The sequence below is a fragment of the Lissotriton helveticus genome, chromosome 9 (assembly GCF_964261635.1).
Source record: "Lissotriton helveticus chromosome 9, aLisHel1.1, whole genome shotgun sequence".
NCBI classification, from domain to species: domain Eukaryota; kingdom Metazoa; phylum Chordata; class Amphibia; order Caudata; family Salamandridae; genus Lissotriton; species Lissotriton helveticus.
Window position 1 is genome coordinate 1,274,686,999 of NC_136070.1, and position 22,606 is coordinate 1,274,709,604.

At 48.8% G+C, this 22,606-nt stretch overlaps 1 protein-coding gene across 1 annotated transcript in view; it reads left to right on the forward strand.

Annotated features, from left to right (window-relative positions):
* CAMK1 (calcium/calmodulin dependent protein kinase I) overlaps nucleotides 1-22,606 on the forward strand; it is a 411,042-nt gene that overhangs the window by 65,010 nt on the left and 323,426 nt on the right. The window contains exon 2 of the mRNA XM_078661850.1: nucleotides 17,590-17,740. Coding sequence (XP_078517976.1) covers nucleotides 17,655-17,740 — 86 coding nt within the window. The 5' untranslated portion in view covers nucleotides 17,590-17,654. The remainder of the gene's footprint in view (nucleotides 1-17,589; nucleotides 17,741-22,606) is intronic.

Genomic DNA, 22,606 nt, shown 5'->3' on the forward strand with positions numbered 1-22,606 from the left:
GGCCTTTGCTCCGTAGGTCTCAGCTGAGAGGCCTTTGCTCCTTCAGTCTCAGCTGAGAGGCCCTTGCTCCTTCAGTCTCAGCTGAGAGGCCCTTGCTCCTTCAGTCTCAGCTGAGAGGCCCTTGCTTCTGGGCTCCGAGCTAAGAGGCATCTTTCATTCTCCTCCTGTGACCCTAGGGGCCCCATGTCCGTGCCCCCTACAGGCCTCTCCTCACCAGGTTTGCCCTGTGTGTCCCTGCTGTCATTCGCCTCCCACCTCCACTGTCACGCGCTCCCCCCCCCCCCTCACTGCGTCTCTCCTCCTCAGGGTCACGTGCTCTCGTCTCTATTTCTGTCTCTCTCTGAGTTTGCTATTCTTTTATCCCAACCATTGTCTCTTGCTTTCCTAGCTCCACCCTGCCTCTCTTCTTCTGTTCTCTTCTGCTCATGCTGCCTATTACCTCTCTGTTCCGTTTTTTCTATTTATATTCCTTCTTTTCAGTCTCACACTTCCCTTATGCTTTGTTTTAATCTAACACTTTCCCTGCTTCTCTGGGCTGGCCCTCTTCCCATCTCTTGTTTCATGCACTCCCCTCTTTCCCCTCACCCTTTCACTCCGACGCAACCTCCCGAATCCTCACACCATTCCACCCTCACTCCTATCCCCTGTTCCTACAGTCTAGCCACCCCATCTCCCGTCACCCCTCACTCTATCACTCCCTTCCTCCATCTGCCTGTTCTTTACCTTCTTCCCTCCCCATTACCCACTCCTTTCTTACCCTCCCCTTAAATCTCCCAGGATCAGGGCTCGAGTCGGGGTGCCACGCGGGTGGACGGCGTCCCCCCACTTATTTTACCGGGAGCTCGATAACTGGTGCAAATGGAGCCACACATTCACTCTTTGGCCTCTCTGGGGCGAGATCGGAGCTCATTCAGAACGCTGCTCACGACTGGCCTCTCTGATGCAATCGCATCTAAGGGTTGAGCGAGGGGAGGCACTGAGTCTGGTGGTGCAAGCCACCTTTCGTGACGTCACTTCCTCTTGTGACGACAGCGTCCCCCCACTTCAAGGCTGCAACTCGCCAGTTACCCCTTTCAGCCCAGCAGACCGTGCAGGGCCTGGTTTGCTAATGACATCCTGGGGACATTCATGAAGCTTCCCTAGGAATTGGTTCCCCCCATTGCTTCTCATTGGCTCTGCGTTTTGTAACTCACTTTGCTTGCTCTCTATTGGCTGGCTCTATTCCTTTGAAGCTGCCCAGTTTGAGTTTGTCCCTTCCATTGCCCAAATCCTATTTACTGTGTTCTTCCACCAGCATTGGATTTCTGTAAACAGGCCATTAAATGTTGTTCTTATCTCCTCACATTTGCTGTGCATTCAATGACGGGGTCTCATCTCAGTCTCTGTCTTCTGAGGGAGCTTGGTGTGCACTTTTCTTTCACTGACTTCAAAATGAGAGGATTTCTGTGGCAATCATGTTGTCTACTGGGGCGTGCTTGAGGAAGGCTGTACAATGTTCTTTTTTTCCTAGCACACAACATTTGAATGTCTGCAAATGAATTGTGCAGATATTTCAGAATATATCAGAATTAGAAAAGCACAAATGAAGCATATTGTTTGATAATTCTGAAGTGTGGTTGATACAAATATTTTATTATGCGGAGTATGCATGGGGTATTTATACAGCTCTCGGCTAAGAGCCTTACAAGCTGGGATGATGGCCTCTCAGTATGTATGGGGTATTTATACAGCTCTCGGCTAAGAGCCTTACATGCTGGGATGATGGCCTCTCAGTATGTATGGGGTATTTATACAGCTCTCGGCTAAGAGCCTTACATGCTGGGGTGATGGCCTCTCAGTATGTATGGGGGTATTTATACAGCTCTCGGCTAAGAGCCTTACATGCTGGGATGATGGCCTCTCAGTATGTATGGGGTATTTATACAGCTCTCGCCTAAGAGCTTTACAAGCTGGGGTGATGGCCTCTTAGTATGTATGGGATATTTATACAGCTCTCGGCTAAGAGCCTTAGATGCTGGGGTGATGGCCTCTGAGTATGTATGGGGTATTTATACAGCTCTCGGCTAAGAGCCTTACATGCTGGGTTGATGGCCTCTGAGTATGTATGGGGTATTTATACAGCTGTCGGCTAAGAGTCTTACATGCTGGGATCATGGCCTCTCAGTATTTATGGGGTATTTATACAGCTCTTGGCTAAGAGCCTTACATGCTGGGGTGATGGCCTCCCAGTATGTATGGGGTATTTATACAGCTCTCGGCTAAGAGCCTTACATGCTGGGGCGATGGCCTCTCAGTATGCATGGGGTATTTATACAGCTCTCGGCTAAGAGCCTTACATGCTGGGGTGATGGCCTCTCGTATGTATGGGGATTTATACAGCTCTCTTCTAAGAGCCTCACAAGCTGGGGTGATGGCCTCTCGTATGTATGGGGTATTTATACAGCTCTTGGCTAAGAGCCTTACATGCTGGGGTGATGGCCTCTGAGTATGTATGGGGTATTTATACAGCTCTCGGCTAAGAGCCTTACATGCTGGGGCGATGGCCTCTCAGTATGCATGGGGTATTTATACAGCTCTCGGCTAAGAGCCTTACATGTTGGGATGATGGCCTCTCAGTATGTATGGGGTATTTATACAGCTCTCGGCTAAGAGCCTTACATGCTGGGGTGATGGCCTCTGAGTATGTATGGGGTATTTATACAGCTCTCGGCTAAGAGCCTTACATGCTGGGGTGATGGCCTCTGAGTATGTATGGGGTATTTATACAGCTCTCGGCTAAGAGCCTTACATGCTGGGGTGATGGCCTCTGAGTATGTATGGGGTATTTATACAGCTCTCGGCTAAGAGCCTTACATGCTGGGGTGATGGCCTCTGAGTATGTATGGGGTATTTATACAGCTCTCGGCTAAGAGCCTCACATGCTGGGGTGATGGCCTCTCAGTATGTATGGGGTATTTATACAGCTCTCGGCTAAGAGCCTTACAAGCTGGGGTGATGGCCTCTCCGTATGTATGGGGTATTTATACAGCTCTTAACTAAGAGCCTTACATGCTGGGGTGATGGCCTCCCAGTATGTATGGGGTATTTATACAGCTCTCGGCTAAGAGCCTTACATGCTGGGTTGATGGCCTCTGAGTATGTATGGGGTATTTATACAGCTGTCGGCTAAGAGTCTTACATGCTGGGATCATGGCCTCTCAGTATTTATGGGGTATTTATACAGCTCTCGGCTAAGAGCCTTACATGCTGGGGTGATGGCCTCCCAGTATGTATGGGGTATTTATACAGCTCTCGGCTAAGAGCCTTACATGCTGGGGCGATGGCCTCTCAGTATGCATGGGGTATTTATACAGCTCTCGGCTAAGAGCCTTACATGCTGGGGTGATGGCCTCTCGTATGTATGGGGATTTATACAGCTCTCTTCTAAGAGCCTCACAAGCTGGGGTGATGGCCTCTCGTATGTATGGGGTATTTATACAGCTCTTGGCTAAGAGCCTTACATGCTGGGGTGATGGCCTCTGAGTATGTATGGGGTATTTATACAGCTCTCGGCTAAGAGCCTTACATGCTGGGGCGATGGCCTCTCAGTATGCATGGGGTATTTATACAGCTCTCGGCTAAGAGCCTTACATGTTGGGATGATGGCCTCTGAGTATGTATGGGGTATTTATACAGCTCTCGGCTAAGAGCCTTACATGCTGGGGTGATGGCCTCTGAGTATGTATGGGGTATTTATACAGCTCTCGGCTAAGAGCCTTACATGCTGGGGTGATGGCCTCTGAGTATGTATGGGGTATTTATACAGCTCTCGGCTAAGAGCCTTACATGCTGGGGTGATGGCCTCTGAGTATGTATGGGGTATTTATACAGCTCTCGGCTAAGAGCCTTACATGCTGGGGTGATGGCCTCTGAGTATGTATGGGGTATTTATACAGCTCTCGGCTAAGAGCCTTACATGCTGGGGTGATGGCCTCTGAGTATGTATGGGGTATTTATACAGCTCTCGGCTAAGAGCCTTACATGCTGGGGTGATGGCCTCTGAGTATGTATGGGGTATTTATACAGCTCTCGGCTAAGAGCCTCACATGCTGGGGTGATGGCCTCTCAGTATGTATGGGGTATTTATACAGCTCTCGGCTAAGAGCCTTACATGCTGGGGTGATGGCCTCTGAGTATGTATGGGGTATTTATACAGCTCTTAACTAAGAGCCTTACATGCTGGGGTGATGGCCTCCCAGTATGTATGGGGTATTTATACAGCTCTCGGCTAAGAGCCTTAGATGGTGGGGTGATGGCCTCTCAGTATGCATGGGGTATTTATACAGCTCTCGGCTAAGAGCCTTACAAGCTGGGGTGATGGCCTCTCCGTATGTATGGGGTATGTATACAGCTCTCAGCTAAGAGCCTTACATGATGGGATGATGGCCTCTCAGTATGCATGGGGTATTTATACAGCTCTCGGCTAAGAGCCTTACATGCTGGGATGATGGCCTCTCAGTATGTATGGGGTATTTATACAGCTCTCGGCTAAGAGCCTTACATGCTGGGATGATGGCCTCTCAGTATGCATGGGGTATTTATACAGCTCTCGGCTAAGAGCCTTACATGCTGGGGTGATGGCCTCTCAGTATGTATGGGGTATTTATACCGCTCTCGGCTGAGAGCTGGTTGAGTGCAGCCCTGTGAGGTGAGAGCCAGGGAAGGGTCAGAGAAAGGGCCTCTCGGCTGAGAGCTGGCTGAGTGAACCCTGTGAGGTGAGAGTCAGGGAAGGGTCAGAGAGGGGAGGCCTCTCGGCTGAGAGCTGGTTGAGTGAAGCCTGTGAGGGAAGAGTCAGAGGTCAAGGGTCAGAGGGCGGAGGCCTCAGCTAGCAGCCACGCTGCACAATAAATCTCGGGTGCTCAGTAGCAGGGTGGGAAGCCGAGGGCAGACTCACTCTACCAGTGTGTACGTTGTCATGGCAACCCGGACGATAGAGTTATTAAAAAACACGTTGATTAAATCTTCTCCAGAGAGGGAAAGTCAGGCCTGGTGAATGATTATGCACGATACTAGGGGAGGGGGGGTGCAGGGGGGCTGCGGGGGCAGCACCAGATCTGAGCGGCCATCTCCCAGATTGCCCGCAATAGGACCCCGGGCACCGATGGTCCACCCATTGAGTATGACTCCACTGTCACTACTCAGACCACCCAACGCCTGCTCGGCTTGTACAATGGAGCTGGGGTTCAGGGGCGCCTCCCGCACTCGCTTCGAGAGGCCCTGACGGTGGTTCTTCCTGGGTCGGGCAGAGACCCGCTCACCGTTAGATCCCGCCGCCCCCTTTCCTTTCTCAGCCCGCAGGCTGCAGGGACTCACGATGACTGAATGTACACACTGCTTGCCCGGCCTCGGGCACATAGGGGGCCTCGCCCCTTCCCAACACGTCACACAGTCACTGGGACTTTACAGCAACACCCTCCCATCTGCTCCCGACTAGCTTGGGGCAATTGTTAACAGGTTATTCCTACTGAGTCAGTAGTACTGACTATCCCCCTGGCTGCCCCACCCCGTTAGATGTGCACCCCTTTTCATCCAGTCCAGTCTCCGGAGCTTTTGTACTTTGGTTTCCTTTTCCTTTTCTTCCTCTTCCTCTCTTTGCTCACTTATTCTTTCTTCTCAGTGCAGACATACTGGTCATGAGATTGTTGGTGATGTTTCCTCGCTGTGGGCCCCGGAGTAGGGATCTGGCCCCCACACTGGTCATACTCGTTTCATGCTCATGCTTTCCATGTCTGGTGGCTCACCTGCAGCTGCTGGAACCTTCTATGCAAAACTTCAATAAACACATTTAAACAAAAAAGATATCTTTGGAACCCAGAGGCGCGTGGGCCTCCGCCAGGTCACGTGTGGCTCAGCGCATGACCATGGACTTGCAATACCGGGGACCTGTGGAATCCATCCAGCTCACATATGACCAACACGTGAAGTCACGTGTGGCTCAGCGCATGCCCATGGACTTACAGTACCGGAGACTTGTGGGCTCCACCCAGCTCACATATGACCAACACGTGAAGTCACATGTGGCTCACGCATGGCCATGGACTTGCAATACCAGGGGCCTGTGGGCTCCACCCAGCTCACATATGACCAACACGTGAAGTCACATGTGGCTCAGCGCATGCCCATGGATTTGCAGTACCGGAGACCTGTGGGCTCCACCCAGCTCACATATGAGCAACACGTGAAGTCACGTGTGGCTCAGCGCATGCCCATGCAGTACCAGAGACCTATGGGCTCCACCCAGCTTACATACTTCCAACACGTGAAGTCACATGTGGCTCAGCGCATGCCCATGGACTTGCAGTACCAGAGACCTGTGGGCTCCACCCAGCTCACATATGACCGACACGTGAAGTCACATGTGGCTCACGCACGGCCATGGACTTGCAGTACCGGGGACCTGTGGAATCCACCCAGCTCACATATGACCAACACGTGAAGTGACGTGTGGCTCAGCACATGTCCATGCACTTGCAGTACCGGAGACCTGTGGGCTCCACCCAGCTCACATATGACCAACACGTAAAGTCACATGTGGCTCAGTGCATGCCCATGGACTTGCAGTACTGGGGACCTGTGGGCTCCACCCAGCTCACATATGACCGACACGTGAAGTCACATGTGGCTGAGCCCATGCCCATGGACTTGCAGTACCGGAGTAGACCTGCGGGCTCCACACAGCTCACATGTGACACACAGGTGAAGTCACATGTGGCTCAGCGCATGTCCATGCACTTGCAGTACCGGAGACCTGTGGGCTCCACCCAGCTCACATATGACCAACACGTGAAGTCACATGTGGCTCAGCGCATGTCCATGCACTTGCAGTACTGGGGGCCTGTGGGCTCCACCCAGCTCACATATGACTGACACGTGATCTAAGACCAACAGGAGAGACCCCTTGGGCTCCACTGGTGGCTCTCCCTGGGTACTCCTGCCCAACACGCGTGCCAACATAATATCAACAGACCCTTTTGGCTCTATGGGTGCATGGGTTCGCCCAGATGCCGCATGCAAAACGCATGGCCATGTACATTCAGGAGACCCTGTGGGCACCAGTGGCAGCTTCGCCTGATGACACATGGCTACAGACGGGCACACCTGCTGTGCGCCCACTGACGTCTTCTCTGCGGAAAGGACCAGTGGTTCTCACTGCAAAGATATTATGGGGTGGGCCAGGTGAATGTTTGGGGATGCTGCATTACCTGAACTTGATCAGGGTTGGGCCCAGGACACTGCCTGACCCCATCATATCAATTACAGCCTTTAAATCCCAACAGTCACCTCTTCCCAAAGATGGAATATTCAAATCTGTCCAGAGATGCCACGACAGAAGTACCAAAAGCTTTACGGCGCGCCAGGATCCCCAATAACTGACCCCAGTCAGCGGTGCTGGACCGTTCTCAGAGTGGGGGGGCTGCCATCAATGTTACATCACTGAAACCATACGGGTTGTGAAAAATCCAAGTGTCACACCAAGTAAGTGCAGCAAAGGAGCCACGCCCCTTCAGCCGGAGAGCGATAACTGGATGGAAGGCACGTTTTGTTTGTGCCTGTGGTACATTTGGAGCAGACTGTTGCAAATATTTTATTGAACCTCGGTTGGCCATGCAATGTCATTCATAGACCGCATATTTTAATTTACTTCACCACAAAATGTGTGCACACGCCGTTTTACTGACAATGTTACGTAATATGTAGGATTTCAGTGAATATTTATCATGTGTGCATCAGAGGTGCAACTAGAGCCAAATTTCGGGGGGCTAAGGAAAAATTTCGGGGGGGAAGTGCTGACTTCTCTGGCAATATGCAGAGTGGAGACGCGGGGGCTCTAAGAAAGGGTGAAAAACAAGAAAGCCCCATTAACAAGCAAATGGTATTTTAACACCTTGCGTGCTCATGACGAGCTCAGCTCGCCATGAGGCACAGTGGCGCTGTGCTCATGACGCTCACACGCGGGGATAATTCCCTTGCTGTGCTGAGCGTTCTATTGAAACGGGCGAGCACCGCGGGCCGTGCGCGCCCCCCCTCCCACCGCACCGCTGGGGAATTACCCCCATAGCGAAGGGGTTAAAGACCTGTGAAGTACTCGGGTGCGGCTGTGTGTGTGCCGGGGAAGCTGTCTCCTCCCGGGCTGCCACACACGACGGGGGGCGGGGGGCTGAAGCCCTTTGAGCCCAATGGGTGTTGCCCGCCTGGGGTACATCATGAAGCAATGTGTCTTGATTTGCTTTGAACCTCTTCAAATCTTTCTTTCCAATACACTTCAGAATTTAAAAAAAATGTGCTTCATTTGTTCTAACCGCTGATATGTTTTGAAATATTTGCACAGTTCATTTACCGGTATTCACCGCCTGTCCTTTCACGCTGCCCGCAGGCAAGTAAGCCGGTCGCATAGTTCAAATAGTTCTCTTTACAAAATCCTCTCACTTTGCAGTCAGAGAAAGAAAGGTAAATGACCCCCATTTTGAAAGAATAAGCACCAATTTGTCAGACGACAGAACCTGACGTTTGACCTCTGACTTTAAACACACAGCGATGTGACAAGAGAAGAAAACAATTTAAACACATCTTTGTTGGTCAGTCACTTTCTGAACCCCAGCATGGTTATTTTGAGGGTGCTGCAGCACTCCCTGTACCCCTATTATTCTCGCCTTTGCCCCGACTTCGTTGGGTGAGTGTGGGGAACGCATAAGTTAACTTACATGTCCTCCTGAGCCTCAAAGCAGAAGGCATGTCCTTTGTAAGGCTGTATGTGACCAAGGCGGTCCCAGTGGCATGGCTAGCCTTTGGCCGCCCGTGGCGGTCCCTGAGTTTGTCGCCCGCGGCGGTCGATTTGAAGAGCGACATGGGCTCAAGTTTAAATCCTGGTAGCACCATTCAACCTTTGACCTTCTGAGGTTAATAAAATGAGTACTATTGAGTTGGACAGCGGTGAGCAGCTGTTACCTCTCAATTGCAGGAAGAAACCCTCCATAGTACATACGCGCTCTGTAAACACACACTGCTTTTATTCTAGTATTTAGATAGCAGACGGTAGTCTTTCTTCTCTGTTAACAAAGAGATTCCTGCTAGGTTGTAAACAATGGTGACGCATTGTTGATTGAAGGCTTTTATCAGTGAATTGGAACTGGTAACGAGGCGGTCATCAGAAGCGCGTAGCTAGGTCAGGTGGTAACCGGTGCGGAATATTTCTTGTCATCCCCGGCTTGACAAAATGGCAAAAATATTTAACCCCTTCGATGCTCATGACGGAACGGTTCCGTTACGAGCATCGGTCGTGCTGTGATTAGAATGTTCAGCACCGGGGCAGAGTCGGCGCCGCATGCTAAAAGTATTAAAACACATATTTTTGCCATTTTGTCACGCCCCTCAGTGATTTCTTGTCACCCCGGCTTGCCATTTTGTCACCCCCCCCTCAGTGATGACGCCTGGGGCTCCCGCCCCACCACACCCCCCTTCCTACGCCACTGGCGACCAATCCCTTCCATATTTTCAGAGGCCATGGTTTCTGATTCCACGCGTAAGAGGCCAATCCCTACAGGTGTTTCTATCTTTGCATGCTGATTGATGCAGGTGGTCCACTTTGTACTGTTCTAGCCTTAACCCGTTGCGTGCTCGTGACGGAACCGTTCCGTCACGAGCCTCGGGTGGGCTGTGCTGGTGACGGAACGGTTCCGTCACGGCCCGCTCGCCGCGCCGGCGCTGAGCGTTCTGAAGAGCGGGCGGGGCCGTGACGGAACCGTTCCGTCACAAGCACAGCTCACCCGAGGGCCGCGACGGAGCGGTTCCATCACGAGTACGGGAGCGCCGCACGGCCCCGCCTCCCCTTAAGCTCTGCGGCGGAATAGCCGCCGCAGCTAAGGGTTTAAAGAATGCAAATACAAATCCTGGACTGTATGAGCAGCTTCCTGCACTTGAGAGCGGTCTATGGAGTATTTGTGATACCCGCGGGCCATCCCACATCTGAGAGGACCGCCATGATGGCGGAAGCTTGGTTATACCTTCTACGAATGGTGTTTGCCTTCCTCTTGCGATACAACCCTCTTTCTTTGCATCCAGCAAACGGAACACATCACTCGTCACAGCATTCATCTGTCGCGGTCCAACGTCAACGGGATTTTTAAATAGACTGCATGAGTGAACCTCTGAAACCTGCTTTCAGCGCCTTGTCTTTGTCAGCACTGGGTCTGAACCAAGCTGCATTCCTAAAGCAGGCCTAGCTGTCTTGCCAGACTAGTGTTTTTCCAAAACAAACATGCATACTACACATACAGGGGGGGTGGGGGGGGGGTTTGGTCAGAGGGCTCCATCCATTGGTCTGCTAAATTGTCACTCAGTTTCTGCCTCTGCCCACCAGAGCATGAGGCAATGGGTCAGCCCACTTTACCCACTGGGCTCCTTCACTTTGAGTGATTGCACAAGACCTGTGCACATTGTTCACATCTGCCTAAAATAGTTCCTTTCTCTTCAGTTGTAAAGCCGCTTCAAAGCTTGCTTCTTCTTTTATTTTGTTTTAATAACTTTAAATATAGGCTATTTATTTTGTCTCCTCTACTTTATAAGGTTTATGCTACAGACTGCTTGCGACATTGCAACAGTGTAGCTACCCTCTATTTGAGTGCTTGGTTGGGTGTTTTTTTATCCTTGTTTACTCTACAAATAATAAAATGCATGGCACACACCTAGGCCACAACATAGTTTCATTTTTCCTTTTTATTTTTGTGCTTAAGGCTTGCAATAAAAAAACGGCCATCGCACCAGCTTGCAAAGGTCAGACACACTGGGTTTGCCGGTTTGCCAATGCTTGTTTTTTGTCGTATTTGTTCTGCTGACGGCAGTTTTAGACCTCTGTGGGCGCTGGAGTGAGAACTTTAGACTTCTTTGCTTGGCAGACAGCCAGAACCATTCTTTGCCAGTGTAACACACGGTTTGTGCCCTTTGCACCCACTGTTTCGAAAGCTGTCCTTCTCTGACGTTGAGGAAGACATAGTCTGCGTTATTAAAGAACTACACATGATCACACCTGCATAGTAGTGAGGGGTTTGCCTTCTCTGGGGTCGCAGCTATGCTGCGGCTTTCAGTTTCATCAGTTATTGCAGGGCGATTCACAGAACTAACAAGACAAAATCCTTAACTTGCTACTTTGGGTATTCACAGAAGTTCGGATTTTGTCTTAAGTTTGTCTTAAGACAAACTTAAGACAGACTTAAGACAAGCTTAAGACAAAATCCTAACTTAAGTCTGTCTTAAGTCTGTCTTAAGTCTGTCTTAAGTTTGTCTTAAGACAAACTTAAGACAAAATCCTAACTTCTGTGAACACCAAAAGTAGTAAGTTTAGGATTTTGTCTTAAGTTAGCTCTGTGAATCGGGCCCTCTGTGTGGGAATGTGTGAGGTGTGTGGGGTGTGTGTGCTGGGGTGTGTGTCCTGTCGAGGGAGAGCTGTGGCCAGCCCGGCAGGTGCTACACAACCCCAGGCTCCTTCCGGCAGGGCCTGAGTTGTCCTCTCTGAACCGGAAGTGGGCGGGGCGTACCCAGAAGCCGGAAGGAAGTGGCAGAAGAAGAGCTGCGGTTGATTTCACACCTTGTCCAGCCTGAGTTTGGAGGATTTTTGTCGCCCTTCCGTTTGTATTCTCCCCCCACACCCCCAGTAGTGCCTTGTGTTCTTGACGCTTCATTTCTTTCTCTGTGAGTTTTGTGTTCTTCTTTTCACTGGTTCTCCCTCGTGCCCTTTTTTTTTTCTGTATCCGGGGTCTGTACCGCAGGAGTGGGGTGACTTCCTGTTGTCTTCGGGGATGCTCTCTCTTCTCCTCATGCCCTGTACCCCTCACTCTACTCAGGTTTGCCAGGATTACTTTCTGTGGCTCTCAGGTGCCCCTCCTGGGGCTGTTCTGTCAGCTCTCCCGCTTGAACCATTGTCCTGTTCTATTGTTTCAGGATTAACCAGGTAAAATCAGGGCTTTAAGTGGGCCGGGTCCCAGGCCCAGTAGTAATTAACAAGCATTGGCAAACCCAATAGCTCTCTCCTACGCGAGTGCCATTGGCTTTGCCAATGTGTATTAGCCTCGTTGTAAGCGGCTGCTGTTCATCTTGGCTAAAAGTGGCGTAGCGGAAATGTCCGTAGTGTGGAGTGGCATAGAAAGCAGTAGAGGGTCGTAGAGTGGAGTGCAGTAGAGTGTCACATAGTGGTGTAGAGTGGAGTGTCAGGGAGTGGATTGGTGGAGTATAGTGGAGTGGAGTAGAGTGGAGCAAAGTGGTGTAGCGTGGAGTAGAATGAAGTGTCGAAGATTGGATTGAAGTGTCGTAGAGTGGAGTGTTGTAGAGTGGAGTGGCATAGAATGCAGGAGAGGGTCGTAGAGTGGAGTGCAGTAGAGTGTCACATAGTGGCGTAGAGTGGAGTGTCGGAGAGTGGATTGGTGGAGTATAGTGGCGTGGAGTAGAGTGGAGCAAATTGGTGTAGAGTGGAGTAGAATGAAGTGTCGAAGATTGGATTGAAGTGTCGTAGAGTCGAGCGGCATAGAGTGGAGCAGTGTTGTAGAGTGGATTAGTGTCGGAGAGTGAAGTGGTGTCGAGTGCTGTAGAGTAGAGGGTCGTAGAGTGGAGTGCAGGAGAGTGTCACGGAGTGGCGTAGAGTGGAGTGTCGGAGAGTGGATTGGTGGAGTATAATGGCGTGGAGTAGAGTGGAGCAAAGTGGTGTAGAGTGGAGTAGAATGAAGTGTCGAAGATTGGATTGAAGTGTCGTAGAGTCGAGCGGCATAGAGTGGAGCAGTGTTGTAGAGTGGATTAGTGTCGGAGAGTGAAGTGGTGTAGAGTGCTGTAGAGTAGAGGGTCGTAGAGTGGAGTGCAGTAGAGTGTCATGGAGTGGCGTAGAGTGGAGTGTCGGAGAGTGGATTGGTGGAGTATAATGGCGTGGAGTAGAGCGGAGCAAAGTGGTGTAGAGTGGAGTAGAATGAAGTGTCGAAGATTGGATTGAAGTGTCGTAGAGTGGAGCGGCATAAAGTGGAGCAGTGTCGTAGAGTGGATTAGTGTCAAAGAGTGAAGTGGTGTAGAGTGCTGTAGAGTAGAGGGGTGTAGTGTGGTCTAGAGTGGAGTTGAGTGTTGTAGAGTGGAGTATGCATGTTGTGGTAGCGCACTGCCATTACAGTGAACCCATTTTCAATTGATACCGACAAATCGCTGTAAGGGATAATGGTCCCGGCACCTTCTCCTCCAAGACCAACTCCTATGGTTTTAATATAAGTTAAAGTTTAGCCTTATGGAGGTTCAGGATGACCTCTACGCCTTAAAAAATTATCCATGCCCTATAAGTTTCATGCACGGAGAATAATCCACTTTAGTCTTTCTGTGTGACTCACGTACAAGAAGAATCTTTATGTGAAGTTATTTTACAGGCAGCCAGCACGTGTTTTGAAGGATAACCCTCTTCTTCAGGGCTGATATTACCATTAGGTATTTGCATCCATAGAATAGGTTTTACAAGACAAAATCCTAAAATTCGGCATACTTCACTCGGTGAACTTCACTCTGGAGTGAAATTCGCTGATGTAGCTGGATTGCTGATGGGTCTAAATTTAAGAATTGGTCTTGTAAGACCTATTCCATGGACCATACTTCTAACCCACTATGGGCAATACCTATACTTATGCTGAGTTTGAGCCCGCCGATTGCTTACCATTGGTTACTTATCTTGTCCCTCATTTGCTTGCTTCTTAATTGATGGCTTTCCTTCCTCTTCTTGTGTTTGCCCCTCCCCCGAGCATAGCTTCCTTGCCATGCTTTTGATTTGATAACTTACATCGTCCCCTTATTTGATGGTAGACCTGTTGTTGGAACAAAAAATAGTTATTCTCTAAGCAAAATTGTGTTAGACTGATAAACATCTTATTATGAGAATAAACTTTGATCGGTCTAGTACCAAGGAAATGTTCCAGAGCCCTAATTCCATCATTGTGATGAATTGATGTATACAGGTTAGAGAGGGCCAATGAGTGATCGCAAAGGGTAATCTTGCCATTGGAAGTCATGGTTTTGTTTTAAAAAAATCAGTGGTGTCCTGTATATATGATGGAAGGGCCTTTACGTGGACGAGGAGGAAGGGGTCAATATAGATGGATACATTTTCAAGTAGACTTTGTTTGGCGGAGATAATTGGCCTTCCCGGTGGTCGAGAACTGTTCTTGTGGACTTTCTGTATGAAATAAATCCCAGGCATGATGCAATATTCGTTCTTAAGGAATCTAAATTATCTTGTAGATATGCTATAATGCTTCATTATTAATATTGATATATATATATACCAGATGCCACATAACCCGTGGTACAAAAGGGGGTGGTGATGGACGGAGCATCTGAATCAATCAAACACTCACACCCAGTCAAGAGATCTGGGTTTAATCCATCACCGTTCTTTAGCCCACTCTGCCACCCCAGTTCAAGTCAAGTCAAGTCAAGTCATAAAATGTATATAGCGCACTACATACCCAGAGGGTTTCAAGGCGCTTGGGGAGGGGAGGGGGGTTATTTGTCAAATATCCACGTTTTAAGTTGTTTTCTGAACGCTAGGTGATTCTGGGTGAGGCGAAGGTAAGCGGGGAGTGAGTTCCATGTTTTGGCAGCCAGGTATGAGAAGGATCTGCCTCCCATGGTGGTTTTGTTGATGCGAGGGACAGTGGCGAATGCTTGGCTGGAAGATCGAAGTTGGCGGGAGGGGGTGTAGAAGGACAGTCGAGAGTTGAGGCAATCTGGTCCGATGTCGTAGAGTGATTTGTGTGCGTGGGTAAGCAGTCGGAAATTGATCCTCTTATTGACGGGTAGCCAGTGGAGGTCTTTAAGGTGACCAGAGATGTGTTCGTTGCGTGGGATGTCTAATATGAGCCTGGCTGAGGCGTTTTGGATTCGTTGTAGTTTCTTCTGTAGTTTGGCGGTGGTACCTGCGTAGAGGGTGTTTCCGTAGTCCAGTCGGCTCGTGACCAGAGCATGGGTGACTGTTTTCCTTGTTTCGGTGGGGATCCAGCGAAATGTTTTTCTGAGCATGCGAAGGATGTTGAAGCAGGATGAGGATACGGCGCTGACTTGTCTGTTCATTGAAAGTGAAGAGTCCAGGATGACGCCAAGGTTCCGTGCGTATTTGCATATAGCCAAGTTCAGACATGGCTATATGCAAATCAGTCTGACCCTGTGCCTCATGGGAACAGTCCAGCCCGAACTGCCAAGCCATGCCTTCCCTGGACCGGAAACAAGCTTCCTAGGACTGGTTTCTGGCATTCCAGCCGTCTTCAGCCAGGATAGCTTGAATCCAGTGGCAAAGTGAGCAAGGGACTCACGTCTGAGCATACCCTGCCTGTTTTTGCACATAACCCGTGGAACACTTTTCAGGGCTGATGCTTTTTTCACGAGAGTGGCATCTCACGCACAATATTCACCACCAAGTATCCAACAAAGGACAGAAGAGCACTCTTCGTGTTTCAGACACCATTTATTGTATCCAACAGACACGTTTCAGCAACTCAATGTTGATTCAATAAAGGTTTAGTCAATTTCACATCCATTTCCTTTAAGCTCAGTGCTTCACTCTGATTGGATGATTCATCTAAGGCATTGACGAAGGACTGCAGTATTGCCATGAATCGGATGCTCTCGCTGGCGCCATCTCGGTGTCTATTAACCACTATATTACAACATAGCAATGTTGCATTAACCCATGCGCATTCGTCATTAACCCGTTAACTGCAGCGTAAAATCCACTGCAGTGCGGGTGTTTCCGTGCGCGGGCGGGGCCGCGTTGACCAACGGACGTACGCAGCACTACAAAGGTAGTGCTTGAGTCAGCCGATGGTCGACGCACGCAGCAAACAGGTTAATTGTTATAGGGACTGTATTTATCCCTGAGGGGAAGCAAATTGCATGTAATTTTGGATCTTAAGTTGCATTTTGTAGTCAACAATTGTCTCCAATGGAATTGGCACCTTAATGCGCATGAGTTTGTGCAACAATGCTATGTTGTAATATAGTGGTTAATAGACACTGAGATGGCGCCGGTGAGAGCGTCCGATTCATGGCAATACTGCAGTCCTTCGTCAATGCCTTAGGTAAATGGATGTGGAATTGACTAAACCTTTATTGAATCAATATTGAGAAAGGTACTAATCGCTGAAAAGCATCTGTTGGATGCAATAAATTGTGTCAGAAACCAGAGGAGTGCTCTTCTGTCCTTTGTTGGATATTTGGTGGTGAAAAAAAAAAAAAATATATATATATATATATATATATATATATATATATATATATATATATATATATATATATATATATATATATTCTTCGCCATGATAAACACTGTTGATATATATAGATACATATGTTTAAAGATGGCCACCACCTTTGACAAAATTTACCATCGTTTATGTCAATGATTGTAGTATTGATCGGTGGGTTTAAAATGGCGTATGATTATTTGCACAAACTGACACTGACGAAGCTAGATTAGCTAAACGCGTCTGTCTGGGGTGAGGGGGTCTGCATTAAAAATACTTTAAATCCGGATACCAGTGTGCTTGCCGTTTTTCCGACTATATAGTCGGATTGTGTTGCAATATATATATATATATATATATATGCCTTTTGACCACACAATGGTCCCTGAACCCGAATTGCAGCATATGAAATCACATGATCATACAACCTTCGACCGGTTACTGTGTTCTAGAACATTCTTTCTTGGCATTGCTTGCATCTGATGATTACCAAAAGCCTTACTTTTATTTTAAAAATAGCAGTGAAGTGTGTTGCTCCTGTTGGTTCTGTCAATGTAAGATAAGACTACATCTACCAGAATGCACTGGTTCCTTAAGTAAAGCCGAACGCTTTGAAGGTCCATGTGACCGGAAGGGATCATGTCACCCTGACGCATGTCGCTTCTATTTGTCTTTACATTTTGTTGCATAAACATTTAGTATTTTACTCAATGTGATGTAAATGTGAGTTGAAATGGGGGGAGTTGCCAGTGAATGTTTACCCCCTCTCCTGCTCCTCACCTCACCAACTCCCTCTGAGCTTCGCCCATTCATTCCTGAGGGACCTTCAGTACCCTAAAGCCTGCTACCCACAATGCACTGCTACCCACAATGCATTGCCACCCCAACCAGAGGGATACACGCCTCTTGAGAAGGGGAATTCCATTCTCAAAGCTCCTTCCTCACCACCATCATTGAGGCCTTCCCCCCCCCCCCTCTACCTGTGCTACCCCCCCTCTACCGGTGCTACCCCCCCCACCCTACCCCGGGCACCTTGGGGTGGTCTGAGGCCCCTTCTTTGAGGTCCTCCTCCCCTCTACCGGTGCTACCCCAGCCTACCCCGGGCACCAAGGCCTGGTCTGAGGCAACCTTCATTGAGGTCTTTCCCTCTACCGGTGCTACCCCCCCTACCGGTGCTACCCGCCCACGCTACCCCGGGCACCTTGGGGTGGTCTTAGGCCAACACAACCTCCTGTGTAGACAACCAACACAGTTTGACTTTGGGAAGTAACCCAGTCTCTCCTTGTCTCCCCTTTCACAGTTTTTCTTCTAACTCCACCTGGTCAAGGACCTCAAGTGGGCACCAAGGGGTACCAGAGCTTCACGATGCCCCTCGGAGATGATGGGCCCAGTTGGAAGAAGAAGGCCGAGGACATCCGGGAGATCTACGAGTTCCGCGACGTCCTGGGCACGTGAGTACCCAAACCCAGTCCATAGTAGATGTTGAGGATGGAGAGAACCCTGAGGGACACAGAATAACCTTAGAAGATGCTCTGTCCAATCCGGTCAGCGCCCGCCCAGCATACATGGCGTGTGATTGGCTGTGATCAGCGATGCATCATTCTGTAGGCGGGGCTAGTCATTCTTCAAGGCCAATCAGTTCTTTAGTCAGAAAATGTGAGGCCTCAGAGCAGGAACTCACAGGAAGGGAACTCACAGGACAGAATTGTGTCCCATGTCAGGAAGTCCTAATATGGAACATGTCACATAACAGGAAGTCCCTTGACGCTGCCCCCCTCTCTCTGTGTACGCCACATCCCTAACAAAAGCACACTGTACAGATGTAGCTTTGTTTACAGCCTGTGTCTGCCTACTAAGGACTTCCTGCCAACAGAATAGAGATTTTGCAACTTGTATTGGCTCCAACACGAACATTACACAAATAGCACATTGTTTACTCCTGGTTCTGCCTACACAAAGCCCAGGATAGAAACAGGGCCTCGTTTACTGAATGGTCTGCATAATCTAACACAGGACGCGTGCATCGTAGTGTTTAGAACCTGTGTCTGCTTGCGGTAAGCACAGGACGGAATCAGTATAGTGTTTTTCAACCTGTGTTTGTCTGCAGTAAGCATCGGATATAATCAGTGCAGTGTTTACAAGCTGGGTCTGCCTGTGGTAAGCACTGGATAGAATCAGTACAGTGTTTACAACCTGTGTCTGTCTGTGATAGGCACAGGACGGAATCAGTGCAGTGTTTACAACCTGTGCCTACCTGCAGTAAGCACTGGATAGAATCAGTACAGTGTTTACAACCTGTGTCTGCCTGTGGTAGGCACATAATGGAATCAGTGCAGTGTTTACAACCTGTGCTTGCCTGCAGTAAGCACAGGATAGAATCAGTGCATTGTTTACAACCTGTGTCTGTCTGCAGTAGGCACTGGATAGAATCAGTGCATTATTTATAACCTGTGTCTGCCTGCAGTGAACACAGGATGGAATCAGTGCAGTGTTTACAACCTGTATCTGTCTGCAGTAGGCACCGGAAAGAATCAGTGCAGTGTTTACAACCTGTGCTTGCTTGCAGTAAGCACAGGATATAATCAGTATAGTGTTTACAACCTGTGTCTGCCTGCAGTAAGCCCGGATAGAATCAGTACAGTGTTTACAACTTGGGTCTGCCTGTAGTAAGCACAGGATGCACTCAGCACAGTGTTTACAACCCGTGTGTGCCTGCAGTAGGCACCGGATAGAATCAGTGCATTGTTTACAACCTGTGTCTGCCTGCAGTAAGCACCGGATAGAATCAGTGCAGTGTTTACAACTTGTGTCTGCCTGCAGTAAGCACAGAATGCACTCAGTACAGTGTTTACAACCTGTGTCTGTCTGCAGTAAGCACTGGATAGAATCAGCGCATTGTTTACAACCTGTGTCTGCCTGCAGTTGGCACCGGATAGAATCAGTGCAGTGTTTACAACCTGTGTCTGCCTGCTGTAGGCACCGGATAGAATCAATACCGTGTTTACAGCCTTTATCTGCCTGCAGTAAGCACTGGATAGAATCAGCGCATTGTTTACAACCTATGTCTGCCTGCTGTAGGCACCGGATAGAATCAATACGGTGTTTACAACCTGTGTGTGCCTGCAGTAAGCATAGGATCGAATCAGTGCATTGTTTACAACCTGTGTCTGTCTGCAGTAGGCACCGGATAGAAGCAGTGCACTGTTTACAACCTGTGTCTGCCTGCAGTAGGCACCGGATAGAATCACTGCATTGTTTACAACCTGTGTCTGCCTGCAGTAAGCACTGGATAGAATCAGCGCATTGTTTACAACCTGTGTCTGCCTGCAGTTGGCACCGGATAGAATCAGTGCAGTGTTTACAACCTGTGTCTGCCTGCTGTAGGCACCGGATAGAATCAATACCGTGTTTACAGCCTTTATCTGCCTGTAGTAAGCACTGGATAGAATCAGCGCATTGTTTACAACCTGTGTCTGCCTGCTGTAGGCACCGGATAGAATCAATACAGTGTTTACAACCTGTGTGTGCCTGCAGTAAGCATAGGATCGAATCAGTGCATTGTTTACAACCTGTGTCTGTCTGCAGTAGGCACCGGATAGAAGCAGTGCACTGTTTACAACCTGTGTCTGCCTGCAGTAGGCACCGGATAGAATCACTGCATTGTTTACAACCTGTGTCTGCCTGCAGTAGGCACCGGATAGAAGCAGTGCATTGTTTACAACCTGTTTCTGCCTGCAGTAGGCACCGGATAGAAGCAGTGCATTGTTTACAACCTGTGTCTGTCTGCAGTAGGCACCGGATAGAAGCAGTACATTGTTTACAACCTGTGTCTGCTTGCAGTAGGCACCGGATAGAATCAGTGCATTGTTTACAACTTGTGTCTGTCTGCATTATGCACCGGATAGAATCAGAGCATTGTTTACAACCTGTGTCTGTCTGCAGAAGGCACTGGATAGAATCAGAGCATTGTTTACAACCTGTGTCTGTCTGCAGAAGGCACTGGATAGAATCAGAGCATTGTTTACAACCTGTGTCTGTCTGCAGTAAGCACCGGATGGAATCAGTACAGTGTTTACAACCTGTGTCTGCCTGCAGAAGGCACTGGATAGAATCAGTGCGGTGTTTACAACCTGTGTCTGTCTGCAGAAGGCACTGGATAGAATCAGAGCATTGTTTACAACCTGTGTCTATCTGCAGAAGGCACTGGATAGAATCAGAGAATTGTTTACAACCTGTGTCTGTCTGCAGTAAGCGCCGAATGGAATTAGTACAGTGTTTACAACCTGTGTCTGCCTGCAGAAGGCACTGGATAGAATCAGTGCAGTGTTTACAACCTGTGTCTGTCTGCATTATGCACCGGATAGAATCAGAGCATTGTTTACAACCTGTGTCTGTCTGCAGAAGGCACTGGATAGAATCAGAGCATTGTTTACAACTTGTGTCTGCCTGCAGAAGGCATTGGATAGAATCAGTGCATTGTTTACAACCTGTGTCTGTCTGCAGTAGGCACCGGATAGAATCACTGCATTGTTTACAACCTGTGTCTGTCTGCAGTAGGCACCGAATAGAAGCAGTACATTGTTTACAACCTATGTCTGCTTGCAGTAGGCACCGGATAGAATCAGTGCATTGTTTACAACTTGTCTGCCTGCAGTAGGCACCGGATAGAATCAGTGCGGTGTTTACAACCTCTATCTGTCTGCATTATGCACCGGATAGAATCAGAGCATTGTTTACAACCTGTGTCTGTCTGCAGAAGGCACTGGATAGAATCAGAGCATTGTTTACAACCTGTGTCTGTCTGCAGTAAGCACCGGATGGAATCAGTACAGTGTTTACAACCTGTGTCTGCCTGCAGAAGGCACTGGATAGAATCAGTGTGGTGTTTACAACCTGTGTCTGTCTGCATTATGCACCGGATAGAATCAGCGCATTGTTTACAACCTGTGTCTGCCTGCTGTAGGCACCGGATAGAATCAATACAGTGTTTACAACCTGTGTGTGCCTGCAGTAAGCATAGGATCGAATCAGTGCATTGTTTACAACCTGTGTCTGTCTGCAGTAGGCACCGGATAGAAGCAGTGCACTGTTTACAACCTGTGTCTGCCTGCAGTAGGCACCGGATAGAATCACTGCATTGTTTACAACCTGTGTCTGCCTGCAGTAGGCACCGGATAGAAGCAGTGCATTGTTTACAACCTGTTTCTGCCTGCAGTAGGCACCGGATAGAAGCAGTGCATTGTTTACAACCTGTGTCTGTCTGCAGTAGGCACCGGATAGAAGCAGTACATTGTTTACAACCTGTGTCTGCTTGCAGTAGGCACCGGATAGAATCACTGCATTGTTTACAACTTGTGTCTGTCTGCATTATGCACCGGATAGAATCAGAGCATTGTTTACAACCTGTGTCTGTCTGCAGAAGGCACTGGATAGAATCAGAGCATTGTTTACAACCTGTGTCTGTCTGCAGAAGGCACTGGATAGAATCAGAGCATTGTTTACAACCTGTGTCTGTCTGCAGTAAGCACCGGATGGAATCAGTACAGTGTTTACAACCTGTGTCTGCCTGCAGAAGGCACTGGATAGAATCAGTGCGGTGTTTACAACCTGTGTCTGTCTGCAGAAGGCACTGGATAGAATCAGAGCATTGTTTACAACCTGTGTCTATCTGCAGAAGGCACTGGATAGAATCAGAGAATTGTTTACAACCTGTGTCTGTCTGCAGTAAGCGCCGAATGGAATTAGTACAGTGTTTACAACCTGTGTCTGCCTGCAGAAGGCACTGGATAGAATCAGTGCAGTGTTTACAACCTGTGTCTGTCTGCATTATGCACCGGATAGAATCAGAGCATTGTTTACAACCTGTGTCTGTCTGCAGAAGGCACTGGATAGAATCAGAGCATTGTTTACAACTTGTGTCTGCCTGCAGAAGGCATTGGATAGAATCAGTGCATTGTTTACAACCTGTGTCTGTCTGCAGTAGGCACCGGATAGAATCACTGCATTGTTTACAACCTGTGTCTGTCTGCAGTAGGCACCGAATAGAAGCAGTACATTGTTTACAACCTATGTCTGCTTGCAGTAGGCACCGGATAGAATCAGTGCATTGTTTACAACTTGTCTGCCTGCAGTAGGCACCGGATAGAATCAGTGCGGTGTTTACAACCTCTATCTGTCTGCATTATGCACCGGATAGAATCAGAGCATTGTTTACAACCTGTGTCTGTCTGCAGAAGGCACTGGATAGAATCAGAGCATTGTTTACAACCTGTGTCTGTCTGCAGTAAGCACCGGATGGAATCAGTACAGTGTTTACA